Source organism: Oncorhynchus mykiss, chromosome 21 (assembly GCF_057628025.1).
Source record: "Oncorhynchus mykiss isolate SJ-2025 chromosome 21, ASM5762802v1, whole genome shotgun sequence".
In the NCBI taxonomy this organism is placed as follows: domain Eukaryota; kingdom Metazoa; phylum Chordata; class Actinopteri; order Salmoniformes; family Salmonidae; genus Oncorhynchus; species Oncorhynchus mykiss.
This window is the reverse complement of record NC_143042.1, coordinates 29,843,798-29,863,703: the sequence shown is the minus strand read 5'-3', so window position 1 is coordinate 29,863,703 and position 19,906 is coordinate 29,843,798. Positions and strand designations below refer to the sequence as shown.

The window sequence follows — 19,906 nt, the reverse complement described above, 5'->3', positions numbered from 1 at the left end:
TTTCCCCTCCTCATCCTCTCCTCCACTCATAGTCACCCAAATTGTTCATTTATCCATCTCTCCTCTGCTCCTTGCATGTGTGTTATACGTGACCCCCCCTCGGCTAGCCTCCTCCGAACATTGTAGATAATCCTCACTATCCCCTCTTCCGCTGCCCAGTCTCAATGGCTCGTTTTGTCCACCCTCTCTTCCTCATTCCAATCCTTTCTTTTTAACCCCCCCCCCCCCCCCCCCCCCCCCCCACATACACACACACACAAATTGCTGGTTAATTTCGGAAGTTTCTTGTCCTCGGGAATGGGTTGAAGGGAGGGAAGGAAGTAAATAGAGGGGGATATGTAATAACTGTAGATAGATTTAGTCTAGATCCTGGTTACTGTAGATACATTGTTTAACCATAGATACATTGTTTAACCATCTAACATATCAGACAGAGCACACATGCACACACTCAACACATTTTTATTTGTCCCTTTCGCTGAATACAACAGGTGTATGTGTGCTCTTTGTGTTATTTTCTTCCTTCCCTCCCTTCAACACCTGCCCGAGGATGAGGTGGTATGGGACGTGATGTGTGCCAACAAAGTGGGCTATATTCAACAGGCTTAAAAATGAATAACGAATGACGGCCAGGTGTGGGGGTCACAAAAGTCTTAGTCTAATTTCTACCAGAAAAACAAACACTAACACAAAAAGGCATCTGTGTGTCTAGTTGTCTACCCCTCTCCTTGCTCTCCATCTGTCCCTCCATCGTCCCTTGCTCCCTCCATCCCTCTCTCTGTCCTGGGTCAAGTTTTGCATTCCACCCAGTTTGGAGTTGTCTGTCTGTCTGCCCTTTGTGTCTTTTAAAAAAAGGGAAAAAAAGGAGAAAAAAGAGAGGAAGAAATAAAGGGGGAAAATATTATCTTGGAGCGGAGCGTGCTACGGGGGTCTTGCTCCATAACCTGTGAACAGAGCAGACTGTTTGGAAAAGGAAAATACAATAATGGAATGATTGAGGGAGAGAGAGAGTGAAAAAAGGTAGAGTTATAGGGACAGAGAGAAAGAACAAGGAAGCGGGGAGAGGAAATGGGGAGAGGGAGAGAGAGGCTGGTTGATAAAGTAGCTAAGGTCAAGTTGGTATAGGGGGGGTTGGGGTGGTAGTACTGCTGTTTACTGTGAACTGGTCTCTCTCTCCCCCCTCTCTTTCTCTCTCTGCCAACAATGTGCAGCAGCTCAGTCAGAGCTGGTATGGCTGAGAGTCAGGTTACATACTTAGGTTATGGTGCAGTGGAGAGGACAGAGCTAAGAAAATATTGCACGTAGGAACACACACTGAGTACCATGCACACACACACACACTGAGTACACTGCATCTACTCAGTGAGTGTGAAAAACACAGTAGCGTTGGAAGAAACCCACCAGTTACAACCCTTAATCTGTAAACAATGGCACCCTCATAGACGTTATCCTGACCAACTGGCCCTCCAAATACACCTCCGCTGTCTTCAATCAGGATCTCAGCGATCACTGCTTCATTGCCTGCATCCCCTATGGGTCCGCAGTCAAACGACCACCCCTCATCACTGTCAAACGCTCCCTAAAACACTTCTGCGAGCAGGCCTTTCTAATCGACCTGGCCCGGGTATCCTGGAAGGATATTGACCTCATCCTGTCAGTTGGGGATGCCTGGTCATTCTTTAAAAGTAACTTCCTCACCATCTTAGATAAGCATGCTCCGTTCAAGAAATTAAGAACTAAGAACAGATATAGCCCTTGGTTCACTCCAGACCTGACTGCCCTCGACCAGCATAAAAACATCCTGTGGCAACTGTTCAGGGAAGTCAGGAACCAATACAGTCAGTCAGGAAAGCAACGGCCAGCTTTTTCAAGCAGAAATTTGCATCCTGTAGCTCTAACTTAAAAAAGTTCTGGGACACTGTAAAGTCCATGGCGAACAAGAGCACCTCCTCCCAGCTGCCCACTGCACTGAGGCTAGGTAACACGGTCACCACTGATAAATCCATGATAATCGATAACTTCAACAAGCATTTCTGCTTGTTGGTCATGCCTTCCTCCTGGCTACTCCTACCTCGGCCAACAGCTCCCCCCCCCCCCCCCCCCCCCCCCCCCGCAGCTACTCTTCCAAGCCTCCCCAGCTTCTCCTTTACCCAAATCCAGATAGCAGATGTTCTGAAAAAGCTGCAAAACCTGGACCCGTACAAATCAGCTGGTCTTGACAATCTGGACCCTCTATTTCTGAAACTATCCGCCACCATTGTCGCAACCCCTATAATCAGCCTGTTCAACCTCTTTCATATCGTCTGAGATCCCCAAGGATTGGAAAGATGCCGCAGTCATCCCCCTCTTCAAAGGGGGAGACACCCTGGACCCAAACTGCTACAGACCTATATCCATCCTGCCTTGCCTATCTAAGGTCTTCGAAAGCCTAGTCAACAAACAGATCACTGACCATCTCGAATCCCACCGTACCTTCTCCGCTGTGCAATCTGGTTTCTGAGCCGGTCACGGGTGCACCTCAGCCACGCTCAAGGTACCAAACGATATCATAACCGCAATCGATAAAAGACAGTACTGTTTAGCCGTCTTCATCGACCTGACCAAGGCTTTCGACTCGGTCAATCACCATATTCTTATCGGCAGACTCGGTAGCCTCGGTTTTTCGATTGACTGCCTTGCCTGGTTCACCAACTACTTTGCAGACAGAGTTCAGTGTGTCAAATCGGAGGTCATGTTGTCCGGTCCTCTGGCAGTCTCTATGGGGGTGCCACAGGGTTAAATTCTCGGGCCGACTCTTTTCTCTGTATATATCAATGATGTTGCTCTTGCTGCGGGCGATTCCCTGATCCACCTCTACGCAGACGACACCATTCTGTATACTTCTGGCCCTTCCTTGGACACTGTGCTATCTAACCTCCAAACGAGCTTCAATGGCATACAAAACTCCTTCCGTGGCCTCCACCTGCTCTTAAACGCTAGTAAAACCAAATGCATGCTTTTCAACCGTTCACTGCCTGTACCCGCACGCCCGACTAGCATCGCCACCCTGGATGGTTCCGACCTAGAATATGTGGACATCTATAAGTACCTAGGTGTCTGGCTAGACTGTAAACTCTCCTTCCAGACTCATATCAAACATCTCCAATCTAAAATCAAATCTAGAGTCGGCTTTGTATTCCGCAACAAAGCCTCCTTCACTCACGCCGCCAAACTTACCCTAGTAAAACTGACTATCCTACCAATCCTCGACTTTGGCGATGTCATCTACAAAATAGCTTCCAAAACTCTACTCAGCAAACTGGATGCAGTTTATCACAGTGCCATCCGTTTTGTTACTAAAGCACCTTATACCACCCACCACTGCGACCTGTATGCTCTAGTCGGCTGGTCCTTGCTTCATATTCGTTGGTGTCTTGACGGATTTGTCCAAAATCGTGTGACATAAAACAGGACTTTCCTGTCCTTGCATTTATGGCAATTACTTACTATATATATTAAGCATTAACAAGTTAAATTAGCCGTTAAACTTAAACTATGTAAGAATCCTGGATCTAGCTGTCCTACAGTTTTTTTTTGCGTCGAAAATCCCAGAAATGCAGTGAAACTACAGTGCCTTGCGAAAGTATTCGGCCCCCATGAACTTTGCGACCTTTTGCCACATTTCAGGCTTCAAACATAAAGATATAAAACTGTATTTTTTTGTGAAGAATCAACAACAAGTGGGACACAATCATGAAGTGGAACGACATTTATTGGATATATCAAACTTTTTTAACAAATCAAAAACTGAAAAATTGGGCGTGCAAAATTATTCAGCCCCTTTACTTTCAGTGCAGCAAACTCTCTCCAGAAGTTCAGTGAGGATCTCTGAATGATCCAATGTTGACCTAAATGACTAATGATGATAAATAAAATCCACCTGTGTGTAATCAAGTCTCCGTATAAATGCACCTGCACTGTGATAGTCTCAGAGGTCCGTTAAAAGCGCAGAGAGCATCATGAAGAACAAGGAACACACCAGGCAGGTCCGAGATACTGTTGTGAAGAAGTTTAAAGCCGGATTTGGATACAAAAAGATTACCCAAGCTTTAAACATCCCAAGAAGCACTGCGCAAGCGATAATATTGAAATGGAAGGAGTATCAGACCACTGCAAATCTACCAAGACCTGGCCGTCCCTCTAAACTTTCAGCTCATACAAGGAGAAGACTGATCAGAGATGCAGCCAAGAGGCCCATGATCACTCTGCATGAACTGAACAGATCTACAGCTGAGGTGGGAGACTCTGTCCATAGGACAACAATCAGTCGTATATCGCACAAATCTGGCCTTTATGGAAGAGTGGCAAGAAGAAAGCCATTTCTTAAAGATATCCATAAAAAGTGTTGTTTAAAGTTTGCCACAAGCCACCTGGGAGACACACCAAACATGTGGAAGAAGGTGCTCTGGTCAGATGAAACCAAAATTGAACTTTTTGGCAACAATGCAAAACGTTATGTTTGGCGTAAAAGCAACACAGCTGAACACACCATCCCCACTGTCAAACATGGTGGTGGCAGCATCATGGTTTGGGCCTGCTTTTCTTCAGCAGGGACAGGGAAGATGGTTAAAATTGATGGGAAGATGGATGGAGCCAAATACAGGACCATTCTGGAAGAAAACCTGATGGAGTCTGCAAAAGACCTGAGACTGGGACGGAGATTTGTCTTCCAACAAGACAATGATCCAAAATACAAAGCAAAATCTACAATGGAATGGTTCAAAAATAAACATATCCAGGTGTTAGAATGGCCAAGTCAAAGTCCAGACCTGAATCCAATCGAGAATCTGTGGAAAGAACTGAAAACTGCTGTTCACAAATGCTCTCTATCCAACCTCACTGAGCTTGAGCTGTTTTGCAAGGAGGAATGGTAAAAAATTTCAGTCTCTCGATGTTCAAAACTGATAGAGACATACCCCAAGGGACTTACAGCTGTAATCGCAGCAAAAGGTGGCCCTACAAAGTATTAACTTAAGGGGGCTGAATAATTTTGCACGCCCAATTTTTCTGTTTTTGATTTGTTAAAAAAGTTTGAAATATCCAATAAATGTCGTTCCACTTCATGATTGTGTCCCACTTGTTGTTGATTCTTCACAAAAAAATTTGTTTGAAGCCTGAAATGTGGCAAAAGGTCGCAAAGTTCAAGGGGGCCGAATACTTTTGCAAGGCACTGTACATATAATTTCGTGTTTCCTTATGTTATTGGGCAAAAACTGTTTTCATGGGCACACAAATCCAAAACAATATATGCATTGCAAAATCGAATGCTTCAAACCGGGTCACCAAACCTTGATACGTAAAACCTAAATCGATACTGTCGTTAACGTGGTTCTTCAATAATTATACATACTATTTGTTGGATGCCATTTTGGTGTGATGCCATTTTGCACAGTGATGCCGAAACGTTGGTGGTTACCCAATAAATAACTGGGAGCTTGCATATAGTGTGAATATTTCTTTATTTTTATAGCATACAGTTTTCTCGCCATTAGTCAGCACCTCTATCAACTTTTTGGGGGGTGTGCGCCAGTTCATGCTTTTTATTATAGGATCATCTGTTGTCTGCTTGATTTACAGCAGGGTCTCATTAGATTTAACGAAGAAAGCATCAAGGTAATGAGTTCATGTTTTTGTGCCTCGGATTGGACACCGAGTCTACTGTGAGCAATTGGGTATAGGATAGACTATTGCACAACACACAAAGCCATTCCTGTTAATTATTCTGGATGTAATGACAACAAACAGCAATTTTAAACAGTACAAGGGGCTTGAAGTAGCCTAGTTGAACTTGAATTTGGAGCTCAGAAAATCAAGTACTGGAATATGCCTACCTTGAAAATCACATCTTTATTTAATTTGGTGCTTGAAAAGTTATTGTAATTATTGTAGCCAATTTATGTTCTCCTGCTCCTTTATAATTATCTGGGAATTTTGTGAGAGATGTGGCCACTTTCGTTTGTTTCCTGCCACTTCAATTGAAGTGTGTTGTGCTGCTCTTTTTGCGGTAAGACCATGTGCGGTTATTATGAGGAAGACAACATCTAATATTGGCTTCAACTTGGCTTTTCATACAAATACTTCCATTAAAAAACAAAGCTGGTTTTTGGTCACCTTCTCATTATAAAAACAGTGATGGTGAGATTAATGCTACTGCTATTCATGGCTTATCTGTGCCTGCGTCGGCCACATAGGCTACAGAAAAATTACCACGCATGCGTCCAATCTATTTAGTCAGGCAATATCCACATTATTCTCACATATTTTATAATGTAATAATAATTACAATATCAATACATTGGCAAGGCCTAAAAATGTGTTGGTGTCTTAGTCATTGTAAAATTAGAATTTGTTCTTAACTGACTTGCCTAGTTAATTTAAAGGTTCAAAAAATAACTAATTTGTTTTTGCCTTGATCCGTTGGTTTCATTTGACTAGAAATGAAATATAAAAAATGAAAAATTTAAACTATTTTTGCATGATTTTTGGGGGGAGGGGTTCTATATTTGCCGTTAAATGTACTATTATATGAATTGTACAATTGTATAACATTTCGGTAGTTGAACATTACAATTAAGTGCTTGAAAAAGTCCTTGAATTTGACATCCCAATGTCTGTATGAACCCTGCTTAAAGGATATATAGGCCGCCTATGTTGTTGTATAGGTGGCGTTATGGGCATATATTCACTTTTATTCCTCTAAGTACACATGTGAAACTGCATGAATATATGACAGTCATAGTAAACAGGACTCTATGTCCTATTTAATGCACTACGTTTGCCCAAGGCTTATAGGGCTCTGGTCAAACGTGTGCAATATATTGGGAAATAGGGTGCCATTTGGTATGCTGATCTAGTATACTTATTATTCAGTGTATGACATTCATAGTAAACATATAACATGTAGAACCAAACTGTGAACTCTGGACAAGTTAATCCTACATTTTATAAGGTGAGATATTTACAAACTTCTATCATAGGATGTGTTCCAAATCGCACCCTATTCCCTTTGTAAAGCACCACTTTTGATTAAGGTACATCTTTTAATGGATTGTGTTTATATGTGTCATGGCTGGCTGAAGGACTGGACCAAGGTGCAGCATGGTAAGCGTACATTTTCTTTATTTAAAAATGACGCCGACAAAACAAAGAACAAAACCAAACCGTGAAGCTTGGTCTATGTGCCCTGAACAAAGTCAAAATTAACTTCCCACAAAACCGGTGGGGGAAAAGGGTACCTAAGTATGGTTCTCAATCAGAGACAACGATAGACAGCTGTCCCTGATTGAGAACCATACCAGGCCAAGACATAGAAATACAAAACATAGAAAAAAGGACATAGAATGCCCACCCTAGTCACACCCTGGCCTAACCAAAATAGAGAATAAAAAGCTTCTCTATGGCCGTGACAATATGGGCGTGACAATATGGAGCGGTTCATCCAGGGATTACATAGAGGTGTGTGTGTGTGTGTGTGTGTGTGTGTGTGGCATCATTCATCCACAGAGCAGTACAAACTCCCCAATTGTGAATGATATAAGCCTGATAATTCAAGTCTGGTTGCTGGACAGGTAAACGTGTGTGTGTGCCAGTATGATATAACCGTGAATAATGTAGAGGAAGAGTTGTCTGTTTCTTAGGCAATACCTCCAATAAATACAAACAATGTAGGGTAGGATGTGTTATAGATTATGTTTACTCCCCATGCTAAAGGGAAAATACTCTTGATAGATTTAATTCAATTTAAGCATTTATAACAACATTGGAGATCAGTTCAGACATGAGAATGCTAATCTTTTGAAGTTTAAATGCATTGCCTTCATATTCTACCAGTCCAGACACATTTCTATGCTCAGAGGGTTTCTAGTGAAATGAAACCAACGGATCAAGGCAACTGGTTGAACAAACGTCTAAATTCTTAGGTGTTATAAGGTGTGCGTGCAGGTACTAATAAAATACTTTTTGCTGGTGCTAATGGAGGTGCTATGCCTATTCTAAAGAGGGCTTCAACACTGTCTTGCCCCTCCCTGGCCCATGAATGCAGGTGAAGCATATAGAGGACTGGAAACTCCAGTATAGGGGTTATCATGAGATTGGATGTCTGGCATGAAATCTATGTCTGTGGTTGCTCCACAGTGCCCTACAGAGAAAAAGTCACAATAGAGGTCGATGCCATGTTGTTTGTCTGAGATCACAGAAAATATTATAGAATGGATTTTAGATATTTTAGGCTGTGAATGATTCTGTGTTTGTGAACAAGGTGGTTGTTTTGAAAGGATCAAACTAAATTTTTACTAACAGCATGCCACTTTGAGTGATGCCAGTGTGTCTATGTATGCGGATGACTATACACATCAGCTACTACAGCGACTGAAATGACTGCAACACTTAACAAATAGTTGCAGTTAGTTTCAGAATGGGTGGCAAGGAATGTTAGTCTAAATATTTCAAAAACTAAAAGCATTGTATGTGGGACAAATCATTCACAAAACCCTAAATCTCTTAATAAACAATGTGGAAATTGAGCAAGTTGAGGTTACTAAACTGCTTGGAGTAACCCTGGATTGTAAAATGACATGGTCACAACATATTGATATAACAATAACTAAGATGTGGAGAAGTCTGTCCATAATAAAGCGCTACTCTACCTTCTTAACAGCACTATCAACAAGGCAGGTCCTACAGGCCCTAGTTATGGCACACCTGGACTACTGTACTGTAGCTTAACTGGAGCCTCTAGGATGCAACCTCTCTCATCGTCACTCAATGCCTAGGTTTACCCCCACTGTACTCGCACCCTACCATACCCTTCTCTGTACACTATTCCCTGAATCTATCCTACCACGCCCAGAAATCTGCTCCTTTTATTCTCTGTTCCCAAAGCACTAGACGACCAGTTCTTATAGCCTTTAGCCGTACCCTCATCCTACTCCTCCTCTGTTCCTCTGGTGATGTAGAGGTTAACCCAGGCCCTGTATCTCCCCGGACGCTCTCATTTGTTTACTTCTGCAACCGTAAAAGCTGTGGGTTCATGCATGTTAACATCAGAAGCATCATCCCTAAGTTTGCTTTATTCACTGCTTTAGCACACTCCACCAACCCTGATGTCTTAGCCGTGTCTAAATCCTGGCTTAGGAAGGCCACCAAAACATTTCCATCCCCAATTACATTTTCAGTCAAGACAGAACTGCTAGCGAATTGCAATCTACTGTAGAGAGAGCCTGCAGAGTTCTGTCATGCTATCCAGGTCTATGCCCAAACAGTTCGAGCTTCTACTTTTAAAGATCCATCTCTCCAGAAATAAATAAATCCCTCCCTGTTGCCGCTTGTTATAGACCCCCCTCAGCTCCCAGCTGTGCCCTGGACACCATATGTGAATTGATTGCCCCCCCCCATCTATCGTCAGTGTTCGTACTGCTAGGTGACCTAAATTGGGATATGCCTAACACCCCGGCCATCCTACAATCTAAGATAGATGCCCTCAATCTCACACAAATTATCAAGGAACCTACCAGGTACAACCCCAAATCCGTAAACATGGGCACCCTCACAGATATCATCCTGACCAACTTTCCCTCTAAATACACCTCTGCTGTTTTCAACCAGGATCACTATCTCATTGCCTGCGTCCTTTATGGTTCCGCAGTCAAACGACCATCCCTCATCACTGTCAAATGCTCCCTAAAACCCGGGTATCCTGGAAGGATATTGACCTCACCCCGTCAGTATAGGCTGCCTGGTTCTTCTTTAAAAGTGCTTTCCTCACCATCAGAAATAAGCATGCCCCTTTCAAAAAATGTAGAACTAAGAACAGATATAGCACTTGGTTCACTCCAGACTTGACTACCCTTGACCAGCACAAAAACACCCTGTGGTGTACTGCACTAGCTTCGAATAGTCCCAGCGATATGCAACTTTTCAGGGAAGTCAGAAACCAATACACACAGTCAGTTAGGAAAGCAAAGGCTAGCTTTTTCAAACAGAAATGTGCATCCTGCAGCACTAATTCCAAAATGTTTTTGGACACTGTAAAGTCAATGGAGAATAAGATTACCTCCTCCCAGCTGCCCACTGCACTGAGACTAGGAAACACGGTCACCACTGATAAATCCACGATAATCAAGAATTTCAATAAGCATTTCTCTACGGCTGGCCATGCTTTCCACCTGGCTACTCCAACTCTGGCCAACAGCTCCGCACCCCTCTCAGCAACTGGCCCAAGCCCCCCGGCTTCTCCTTCACCTAAATCCAGAGCTGATGTTCTGAAAGAGATGCAAAATCTGGATCCCTACAAATCAGCTGGGCTAGACAATATGTACCCTCTCTTCCTAAAATGATCCGTCGCCATTGTTGCAACCCCTATTACTAGTCTGTTCAACCTCTCTTTCGTATCATCTGAGATTCCTAAAGATTGGAAAGCGGCCGCGGCCATCTCCCTCTTCAAAGGAGGAGACACTCTAGACCCAAACTGTTACATACCTATATCCTTCCTGCCCTGCCTTTATAAAGTCTTCGAAAGCCAAGTGAACAAACAGATCCCTGACCATTTCGAATCCCACCGTACCTTCTCTGCTATGCAATCTGGTTTCCGAACTGGTCACGGGTGCACCTCAGCCACGCTCAAGGTCCTAAACGATATCATAACCTCCATCGATAAAATACAGGTCTGTGCAGCTGTCTTCATCGACCTGGTCAAGGCCTTCAACTCTGTCAATCACCACATTCTTATCGGCACACTCAACAGCCTTGGTTTCTCAAATGACTGCCTTGCCTGGTTCACTAACTACTTCTCAGATAGAGTTCAGTGTGTCGAATCGGAGGGCCTGTTGTCCGGACCTCTGGCCGTCTCTATGGGGGTACCACAGGGTTCAATTCTCGGGCCGACACTCTTCTCTGTATACATCAATGATGCTCTGGCTGCTGGAGATTCTTTGATTCACCTCTGCAGACAACACCATTCTGTATACTTCTGGCCCTTCTATGGACACTGTGTTAACAAACCTCCAGATGAGGTTCAATGCCATACAACAGTCCTTCCGTGGCCTCCAACTGCTCTTAAATGCTAGTAAAACTAAATGCATGCTCTTCAACCAGTCGCTGCCCGCACCCTCCTGCCCGACTGGTATCACTACTCTGGACGGATCTGACTTTGAATATGTGGACAACTATAAATACCTAGGTATCTGGCTAGACTGTAAACGCTCCTTCCAGACTCACATTAAGCATCTCCTATCCAAAGTCAAATCTCAATCGACTTCCTATTTCGCAACAAAGCCTCCTTCACTCATGCTGCCTAACATAACCCCGTAAAACTGACTATCCTACCGATCCTTGACTTCTCGCTGCATATTCGTTGCCAATCCCACTGGCTCCAAGTCATCTATAAGTCTTTGCTAGGTAAAGCTCCGCCTTATCTCAGCTCACTGGTCACCATAGCAACACCCACCTGTAGCATGCACTCCAGCAGGTATATTTCACTGGTCATCCCCAAAGCCAACAACACTTTGGCCACCTTTCCTTCCAGTTCTCTTCTGCCAATGACTGAAACGAATTGCAAAAATCACTGATGTTGGAGGCTTATTTCTCCCTCCCTAACTTTAAGCGTCAGCTGTCTTTAAGCGTCAGCTGTCAGACCAGCTTACCGATCGCGGGCAACTGTACACAACCCATCTGTAAATAGCCTATCCAACCGACTACCTACCTACCTCATCCCCATATTTGTTTGTTTTTCTGCTCATTTGCACACCAGTATTTCTACGTGCATATCCTCATCTGCTCATATATATCACTCCAGTGTAAATTGCTAAATTTGAATTACTTTGACACTTTTGGCCTATTTACCTACCTTACCTCTTTACTTAATTTGCACACACTGTATAAAGATTTGTCTATGGTGTTATTAACTGTACATTTGTTTATCCCATGTGTAATCCTGTGTTGTTTTTGTCGCAATGCTTTGGTTTGTCTTGGCCAGGTCGCGGTTGTAAATGAGAACTTGTTCTCAATTGGCCTACCTGGTTAAATAAAGGTGCATTTTTTTTAAATAAAAGGTGCCACAAGGAGGGACTTAAAAAATGACAATTGGCTCAGATGGCCCTTGGATGTACACAGAGAGCAAACATTAGTAATATGCACGTCAATCTCTCCTGGCTCAAAGTGGAGGAGAGATTGACTTTATCACTGCTTGTATTTGTGAGAGGTATTGACATGTTGAAATCACAGAGCTGTCATTTTAAACCACTGGCACACAGCTCAGACACCCATGCATACCCCACAAGACATGCCACCAGAGGTCTCTTCACAGTCCAGAACAAACTATGGGAGGAGCACAGTATTCCATATAGCCATAACTACACAAAACTCTTTTCCACATCAAATAACTCATGCAAGCAGTAGAATCAGATTTGTTTTTAAACAGATAAAAATGCACCTTATTGAACAGCGGGGACTGTGAAGCAACAGACGCACTATACACAAGTACACATGGATTTTGTGTTGTAGATATGTGATAGTGGAGTAGGGGCCAGAGGAAACACACTTTGTGTGTTGTGAAATCTGTTCTGAATGTATTTAATGATTTTAAAATTGCATAGCTGCCTTAATTTTGCCGGACCCAAGTAAGAGTAGCTGCTGCCTAGGCAGCATGGGAATCCATAATAAGTACAAAACAATCTACTAGATTTCTATTCTATACCTATAGGAGGGTATAAATTACTTATTACATAATTGACCCTGCTGAAAGACAGAAAGGTAACTTCTTAGAGTATATTAGTACTAGATAAGATTCACCCACTATAAGACCACTAGCTCAGATCTGTATATCACTCAGACTGTGACCGTCTACTGTATTTCTAGAACTGTGTCTTAAAGGAGGTATAAGTTACTTATTAATGTTAACTCCTGCTGAAAGAACAGGAAAACAGTAACTTCTTAGATTAGATCAGACCTAGATAAGGTTCCCTGTCCGTTCCATAGATCTAGATCTGTATATCACTCAGACCATGTTCATTCTATCTATCATATTTCTATATCTGTCTCTTAAATGAGATATATGTTACATATTTATCATCAGCCCTGCAGAAGGAACTGAGAAACAAACATTTTTGAGTAGATTATGGCAAGATAAGTTTCCCTTTCTGTGCCACAGAGCTATGGAGAGTTTAGGCTGGCCCAGACCTGCACCGCACACACATATTAAGGGATTGGGTTTCCATCTTCTGCTAAGCTCCCAGAGTAGTCCTAATACTTGTTCATGTGCATACTTGTCTTTCCCTCTCCCATTGTTTTCCCTCTTTCCTTCTTCACTTTTCACTAGCTTTTCCAATGAATAACGAGGGCATGGATTCAGTAAAACCTTCTAGAGAAAAAAATCCAAGAAGCTTCATAACAAAAATGCAAATAAGTTTTCAAGGAAGTTATGAGGTACATGCAAACTTGCAAAATCGTAAGAACTTTCTCAAATTCCTCCTTAAAAATGTTTAGTGAATCAAGACCCTGTTTATCAGTTCTTTCTGATATCAGTGGCCATATTCACAAAGCATGACGGTGTAGTTCTGCGGATTGATCCTAGATCAGCACTCCTAGTTTGAGTCGCATTGATTACTGGCCCCAATAAGTCTCTGTGCAGAATCATCTTAAGGACTTTTTCAAATTCGTTCTTAAGAACTTTAAAGGGATAGGTCAAGATTTTGGAAATTAAGCCCTCTGTCTACTTCCCTAGTCAGATGAACTTGTGGATACCATTTTTAGGTCTCTGCATCCAGAGATTTCCGGTCATTGCGCTAACGCTAGTTAGCATTGGCTCGCAAAACTACGTTTAACTTCCTTTATGCTCGACGCAGAGATATAAAAATGGTATCCGAGTTCATCTGAAAATCTTGCACTATCCATTTAAGTTAATCAGGACCCTGTGTCTCAGTTCTTTTTCTACAGGGTCTGTACTGTACTAGGGCCTCTGTAAAAAGGGTGAAAGGTTGAAGACTTAGTTTGTTTGTTGTTATTGCCGCTGGTGGTTTTACTGTTATGGTTGCAGTCGGTGCTCAAACTTTAACCCTGGTCACATTTAGAACACAGCTCTTTGTGCTATAAACCAAAACTGCAGTGTGAAAGCAATTGTCTGGTGCGTGTGTGTTTTGTGTATGTGTGCGTGCACTGTAAAATAAGATGTTATCAATGTACAATTGTAAAGCAACCAGCAGCAATAGGATTGTGAGTTTGGCCAACATTTGGGCATATACAGTGGGGCAAAAAAGTATTTAGTCAGCCACCAATTGTGCAAGTTCTCCCACTTAAAAAGATGAGAGAGGCCTGTAATTTTCATCCTAGGTACACTTCAACTATGACAGTCAAAATGAGAAAAAAAAATCCAGAAAATCATATTGTAGGATTTTTAATGAATTTATTTGCAAATTATGGTAGAAAATAAGTATTTGGTCAATAACAAAAGTTTATCTCAATACTTTGTTAAATACCCTTTATTGGCAATGACAGAGGTCAAGCGTTTTCTGTGAGTCTTCACAAGGTTTTCACACACTGTTGCTGGTATTTTGGCCCATTCCTCCATGCAGATCTCCTCTAGAGCAGTGATGTTTTGGGGCTGTTGCTGGGCAACACAGACTTTCAACTCCCTCCAAAGATTTTCTATGGGGTTGAGATCTGGAGACTGGCTAGGCCACTCCAGGACCTTGAAATGCTTCTTACGAAGCCACTCCTTCATTGCCCGAGTGGTGTGTTTGGGATCATTGTCATGCTGAAAGACCCAGCCACGTTTCATCTTCAATGCCCTTGCTGATGGAAGGAGGTTTCCACTCTAAATCTCACGATACATGGCCCCATTCATTATTTTCTTTGCACGGATCAGTCGTCCTGGTCCCTTTGCAGAAAAACATGATGTTTCCACCCCCATGCTTCACAGTAGGTATGGTGTTCTTTGGATGAAACTCAGCATTCTTTGTCCTCCAAACACGACGAGTTGAGTTTTTACCAAAAAGTTATATTTTGGTTTCATCTGACCATATGACATTCTCCCAATTTTCATCTGGAACATCCAAATGCTCTCTAGCAAACTTCAGACGGGCCTGGACATGTACTGGCTTAGGCAGGGGGACACGTCTGGCACTGCAGGATTTGAGTCCCTGGCGGCGTAGTGTGTTACTGATGGTAGGCCTTGTTACTTTGGTCCCAGCTCTCTGCAGGTCATTCGCTAGGTCCCCCGCTAGGTCCCCCCTTTTTGCTCACCGTTCTTGTGATAATTTTGACCCCATGGGGTAAGATCTTGCGTGGAGCCCCAGATCAAGGGAGATTACCAGTAGTCTTGTATGTCTTCCATTTCCTAATAATTGCTCCCACAGTTAATTTCTTCAAACCAAGCTGCTTGCCTATTGCAGATTCAGTCTTCCCAGCCTGGTACTTGTCTACAATTTTGTTTCTGGTGTCCTTTGACAGCTCTTTGGTCTTGGCCATAGTGGAGTTTGGAGTGTGACTGTTTGAGGTTGTGGACAGGTGTCTTTTATACTGATAACAAGTTCAAACAGGTGCCATTAATACAGGTAACGAGTGGAGGACAGAGGAGCCTCTTAAAGAAGAAGTTACAGGTCTGTGAGAGCCAGAAATCTTGCTTGTTTGTAGGTGACCAAATACTTATTTTCCACCATAATTTGCAAATAAATTCATAAAAAATCCTACAATGTGATTTTCTGGATTTTTTTCTAATTTTGTCTGTCATAGTTGAAGTGTACCTATGATGAAAATTACAGGCATCTGTCATCTTTTTAAGTGGGAGAACTTGTACAATTGGTGGCTGACTAAATACTTTTTTGCCCCACTGTAGCTGAACCAACATACGCTGAAGAAAAATATAAATGCAACATGTAAAGTTTTGGTCCCATGTTTCATGGAACTATCACATTGTTCTATAGCCATTCCAACATTGCTTTGGTTATATGCTTGGGTTCATTGTCCTGTTTGTTCTACTCACAACACACCAGTCTCAACGTCAACAGTGAAGAGGCGACTCATGGATACTGGCCTTCTAGGCAGAGTTGCAAAGAAAAAGCCATATCTCAGACTGGCCAATAAAGAGAAAATAATAAGGTGGGCAAAAGAACACAGACACTGGATAGATGAACTCTGCCTAGAAGGCCAGCATCCCGGAGTCACCTTTTCACTGTTGACGTTGAGACTGGTGTTTTGCGGGTACTATTTAATGAAGCTGCCAGTTGAGGACTTGTGAGGCGTCTGTTTCTCAAACTAGACACTCTAATGTACTTGTCCTCTTGCTCAGTTGTGCACCGTGGCCTCCTACTCCTTTGTATTCTGGTTAGAGCCAGTTTGCGCTGTTCTGTGAAGGGAGCAGTGCACAGTATTGTATGAGATCTTCAGTTTCTAGGCAATTTCTCGCATGGAGTAGCCTTCATTTCTCAGAACAAGAAAAGACTGATGAGTTTCAGAAGAGTTTTTTGTTTCTGGCCATTTTAAGCCTGTAATCGAATCCACAAATGCTGATGCTCCAGATACTCAACCAGTCTAAAGAATGGCAGTTGTATTGCTTCTTGAATCAGAACAACAGTTTTCAGCTGTGTTAACAATTGCAAAAGGGTTTTCTAATGATCAATTAGCTTTTTAAAATGATACACTTGGATTAGCTAACACAACGTGCCATTGGAACACAGGGGTGGTGGTTTCTGATAATGGGGCTCTGTGCGCCTACGTAGATATTCCATTAAAAAATCAGCCGTTTCCAGCTACAAAAGTCATTTACAACATTAAAAATGTCTACACTGTATTTCTGATCAATTTGATGTTATTTAAATGGACAAAAAAATGTTTTTCTTTCAAAAACAGACATTTCTAAGTGACCCAAAACTTTTGAATGGTAGTGTACATAGACAGACAGACAGAGAACAGGGTCTTTCTAACAACAAATCAACTGAAACTTTATTTGTCAACTGCACCAAACTTACCTTGAAATGCTTGCTTACAAGCGCTTAACCAACAGTGCAGTTCAAGAAGAGTTAAGAAAATATTTACCAAATAAACTAAAGTAAAAATGTAACACAATAACAAGGCTATATACACATACTGTACACATAAAGTACAGAGTACAGTTTGAAATATCACTGGTTGTTGCTGCCAATTGTCAGCATGTATTGTGTAAATACCATCACACTGGCTTTCCTGCTATGTTCTCCTGCAATGTCTATATCCGTCTTTCCTCTGCCTACATGTATTGTGTAAATACCATCACATTGGCTTTCCTGATACGTTTTCCTACAATGTCTATATGCCCATAGCAGAACTTAAGCAATGCATCTTGAATCTAACCCACAGACACACTCTGCCCAACAAACAAGTGATACCTCTTGTTGGATCTTTTTATTTTGTTTGTTTGTTTATCTTTCGCACGTACCCACCAAACCACCGTCAAAGGAGTAAGGGATTTGAGAAGAGAGCGAGATGGAGTGTGTTATTTAATGAAAGCTTGACTTTATTAGTGTCTTAACTTTGAGTAAGTCAAGACTACAGTACATGCCAGAGAAATGGCATAAGGAAGTAACTAAACCACAGCACGTGACTGATAGTGATGAAGATGACGATAATGATGATATTGGTTGTGTGTTTTTTTTTTTTACTTTCGATGTCTATACTTTGAGTCACCTGTTGTATTGGGAGCTTCTATCATAAAGATAATGATGCTGATCTAGTCTCTGCCAGCACCAATGCCACCTGTTCTCATACGAAATCTTTTATCTTAATTTTATAGGTGACAGAGAACATAATCTCAAAGCAGACGTTTCAAGGTGAGTCAATCTCTAAAATACTGTACCTGTCTGTATGACTGTTGTGTGATACTCAGTAACAATGACAACAATTAAAACTCTATCAACCGAATACCTATCCCCTATCATACTCTACCTCCATGACCTATTGTCTGACTAAAAAACAATGACAAATCTATCTATACACACAGTACATGTATACCCCCTATTGTGGTGTTGAATCTGGAACTACATTTTGTCTTTATCGGTCATGACCTCGTGAGTGGTGGTGATGATGGTAATGATGATGATGATGTCATGTTTATGCGTCTCTCTGTCAGAAGCGAGAACGTTACCTCACACCTTCAACACTTCGAGGTCAAAGTTCGCTACCTCTGTGCCCCAGCGGCCGTCAGCCCACCTGACCCTCAGAGACAGCAGCACTCAAGGTGAGAGTGTGTGTGTCTCTGTCTGTGCTAGTGTGTACCAGACCTGGGTTCAAATACTATTTAAGGTATTTCAATTACTTTTCAGTTACTTTTACATTTGTAATTTAGATATTTGTTGTTTGAAAAGACAGCTAGTTTAATATTTTAATAAATTTGGAAATACAATTGGAAAGTATTTGAAAATACTCAGATACACTCCGTAGTGTTTACCCAGGTATTTAGCATTTGAAATAAGTATTTGAAAATGCTTTCAAATAGTATGCTATTTATGGGGAATTATTTGAAATGCTACAGCAGGTTGTAGTCAGGTTTGGCCTGCGTTTCTGGTGTTATTACCATCAGCTCTAAAGCAGTGGAGGCTGCTGAGGGGAGGACAACTCATAATGTCTGGAATGGAGTAAATGGAATGGTATCAAACACATGGTTGATACAGTACCATTCCATTGACTCCATTCCAGCGATTATTATGAGCCGTCCTCCCCTTAGCAGCATCCACTGCTCTTCAGGGCACTAAGGGCATGGTTCCCCTTTCTCTCTCGCTCCTGCTCTCTCTCTCTCTTTGCTAGCCATCCAGGCCAAGGCCTGTCTCTTTGTTAGTTAACAGGGGCGGCAGGTAGCCTAGTGGTTAGAGCATTGGGCCAGTAACCGAAAGTTACCCTGAGCTGACAAGGTAAAAAACTGTCGTTCTGCCCCTGAACAAGGCAGTTAACTCACTGTTCCTAGGCCGTCATTGTAAATAAGAATTTGTTCTTAACTGACTTGCCTAGTTAAATAAAGGTTGAATAAAAAAATCAAAAAACAGTCAGTAGGGAGGAGGAAGAGGGAGTCAACTTTTCTCATAAGGAAATAATTCACTTTAATTCCTTATGAGTGCCAGAAGTTTATCCTGATCTGGAAGGTCTCCTGTCTTGGCAAAACTCCTGGCTCTTCTTGTAAGGCAATAAGGAAGTCCATTCCAGACCAGCCAAAAAGCCCTGGGTGACATTACAGGAATGTACACATGCATGTACGCACGCATGCAGGCGTGCATGCACACTTACACACACTTCAAAGGGCTATGTGTTTTACCTCATCGCCTAGCGCTATGAGTGTGTGTGTGTTTGCATGCATCCATGCAAGCTCGTTTGTGTGGTTTAACTAATAGGAACATTAGGAATCAGTTTGTTCAAATTAAAGACATCTTACATCCCAAATGGCACCCTATTGAGTGCATTTGGAAAGTATTCAGAACCCTTGACTTTTTCCACATTTTGTTACGTTACAGGCTTATTCTAAAATGTATTAAATATTTTTTCATCAATCTACAAACAATACCACATAATGGCAAATCAAAAACACAATCCTGCCTCGAAGCTCTTCGGACAATTAGTTTGAACTCATGGCTTGGTTTTTGCTCAACTGTAGGACCTTATACAGACAGGTGTGTGCCTTTCCAACTCATGTCCAATCAATTTAATTACCATAAGTGGGCTCCAATCAAGTTTTAGAAACAACTCAAGGATGATCAATGGAAACAGGATGCACCTGAGCTCCATTTCGAGTCTCATAGCAAAGGGTCGGAATACTTGTGTTAATAAGGCACTTCTGTTTTAAATTTTTAATACATTTGCAAAAATAAATAAAAACTGTTTTCCATATTTCATTATTGGCTATTGTGTGCAGATT

At 42.0% G+C, this 19,906-nt stretch overlaps 1 protein-coding gene across 1 annotated transcript in view; it reads left to right on the top strand.

Annotated features, from left to right (window-relative positions):
- Nucleotides 1-19,906, top strand: part of LOC110500333 (tumor necrosis factor ligand superfamily member 10) — an 87,430-nt gene that overhangs the window by 61,356 nt on the left and 6,168 nt on the right. Inside the window, exons 3-4 of the mRNA XM_021577646.3 lie at nt 17,798-17,834; nt 18,134-18,241. Of these exons, the coding sequence (XP_021433321.2) occupies nt 17,798-17,834; nt 18,134-18,241 (145 nt within the window). The remainder of the gene's footprint in view (nt 1-17,797; nt 17,835-18,133; nt 18,242-19,906) is intronic.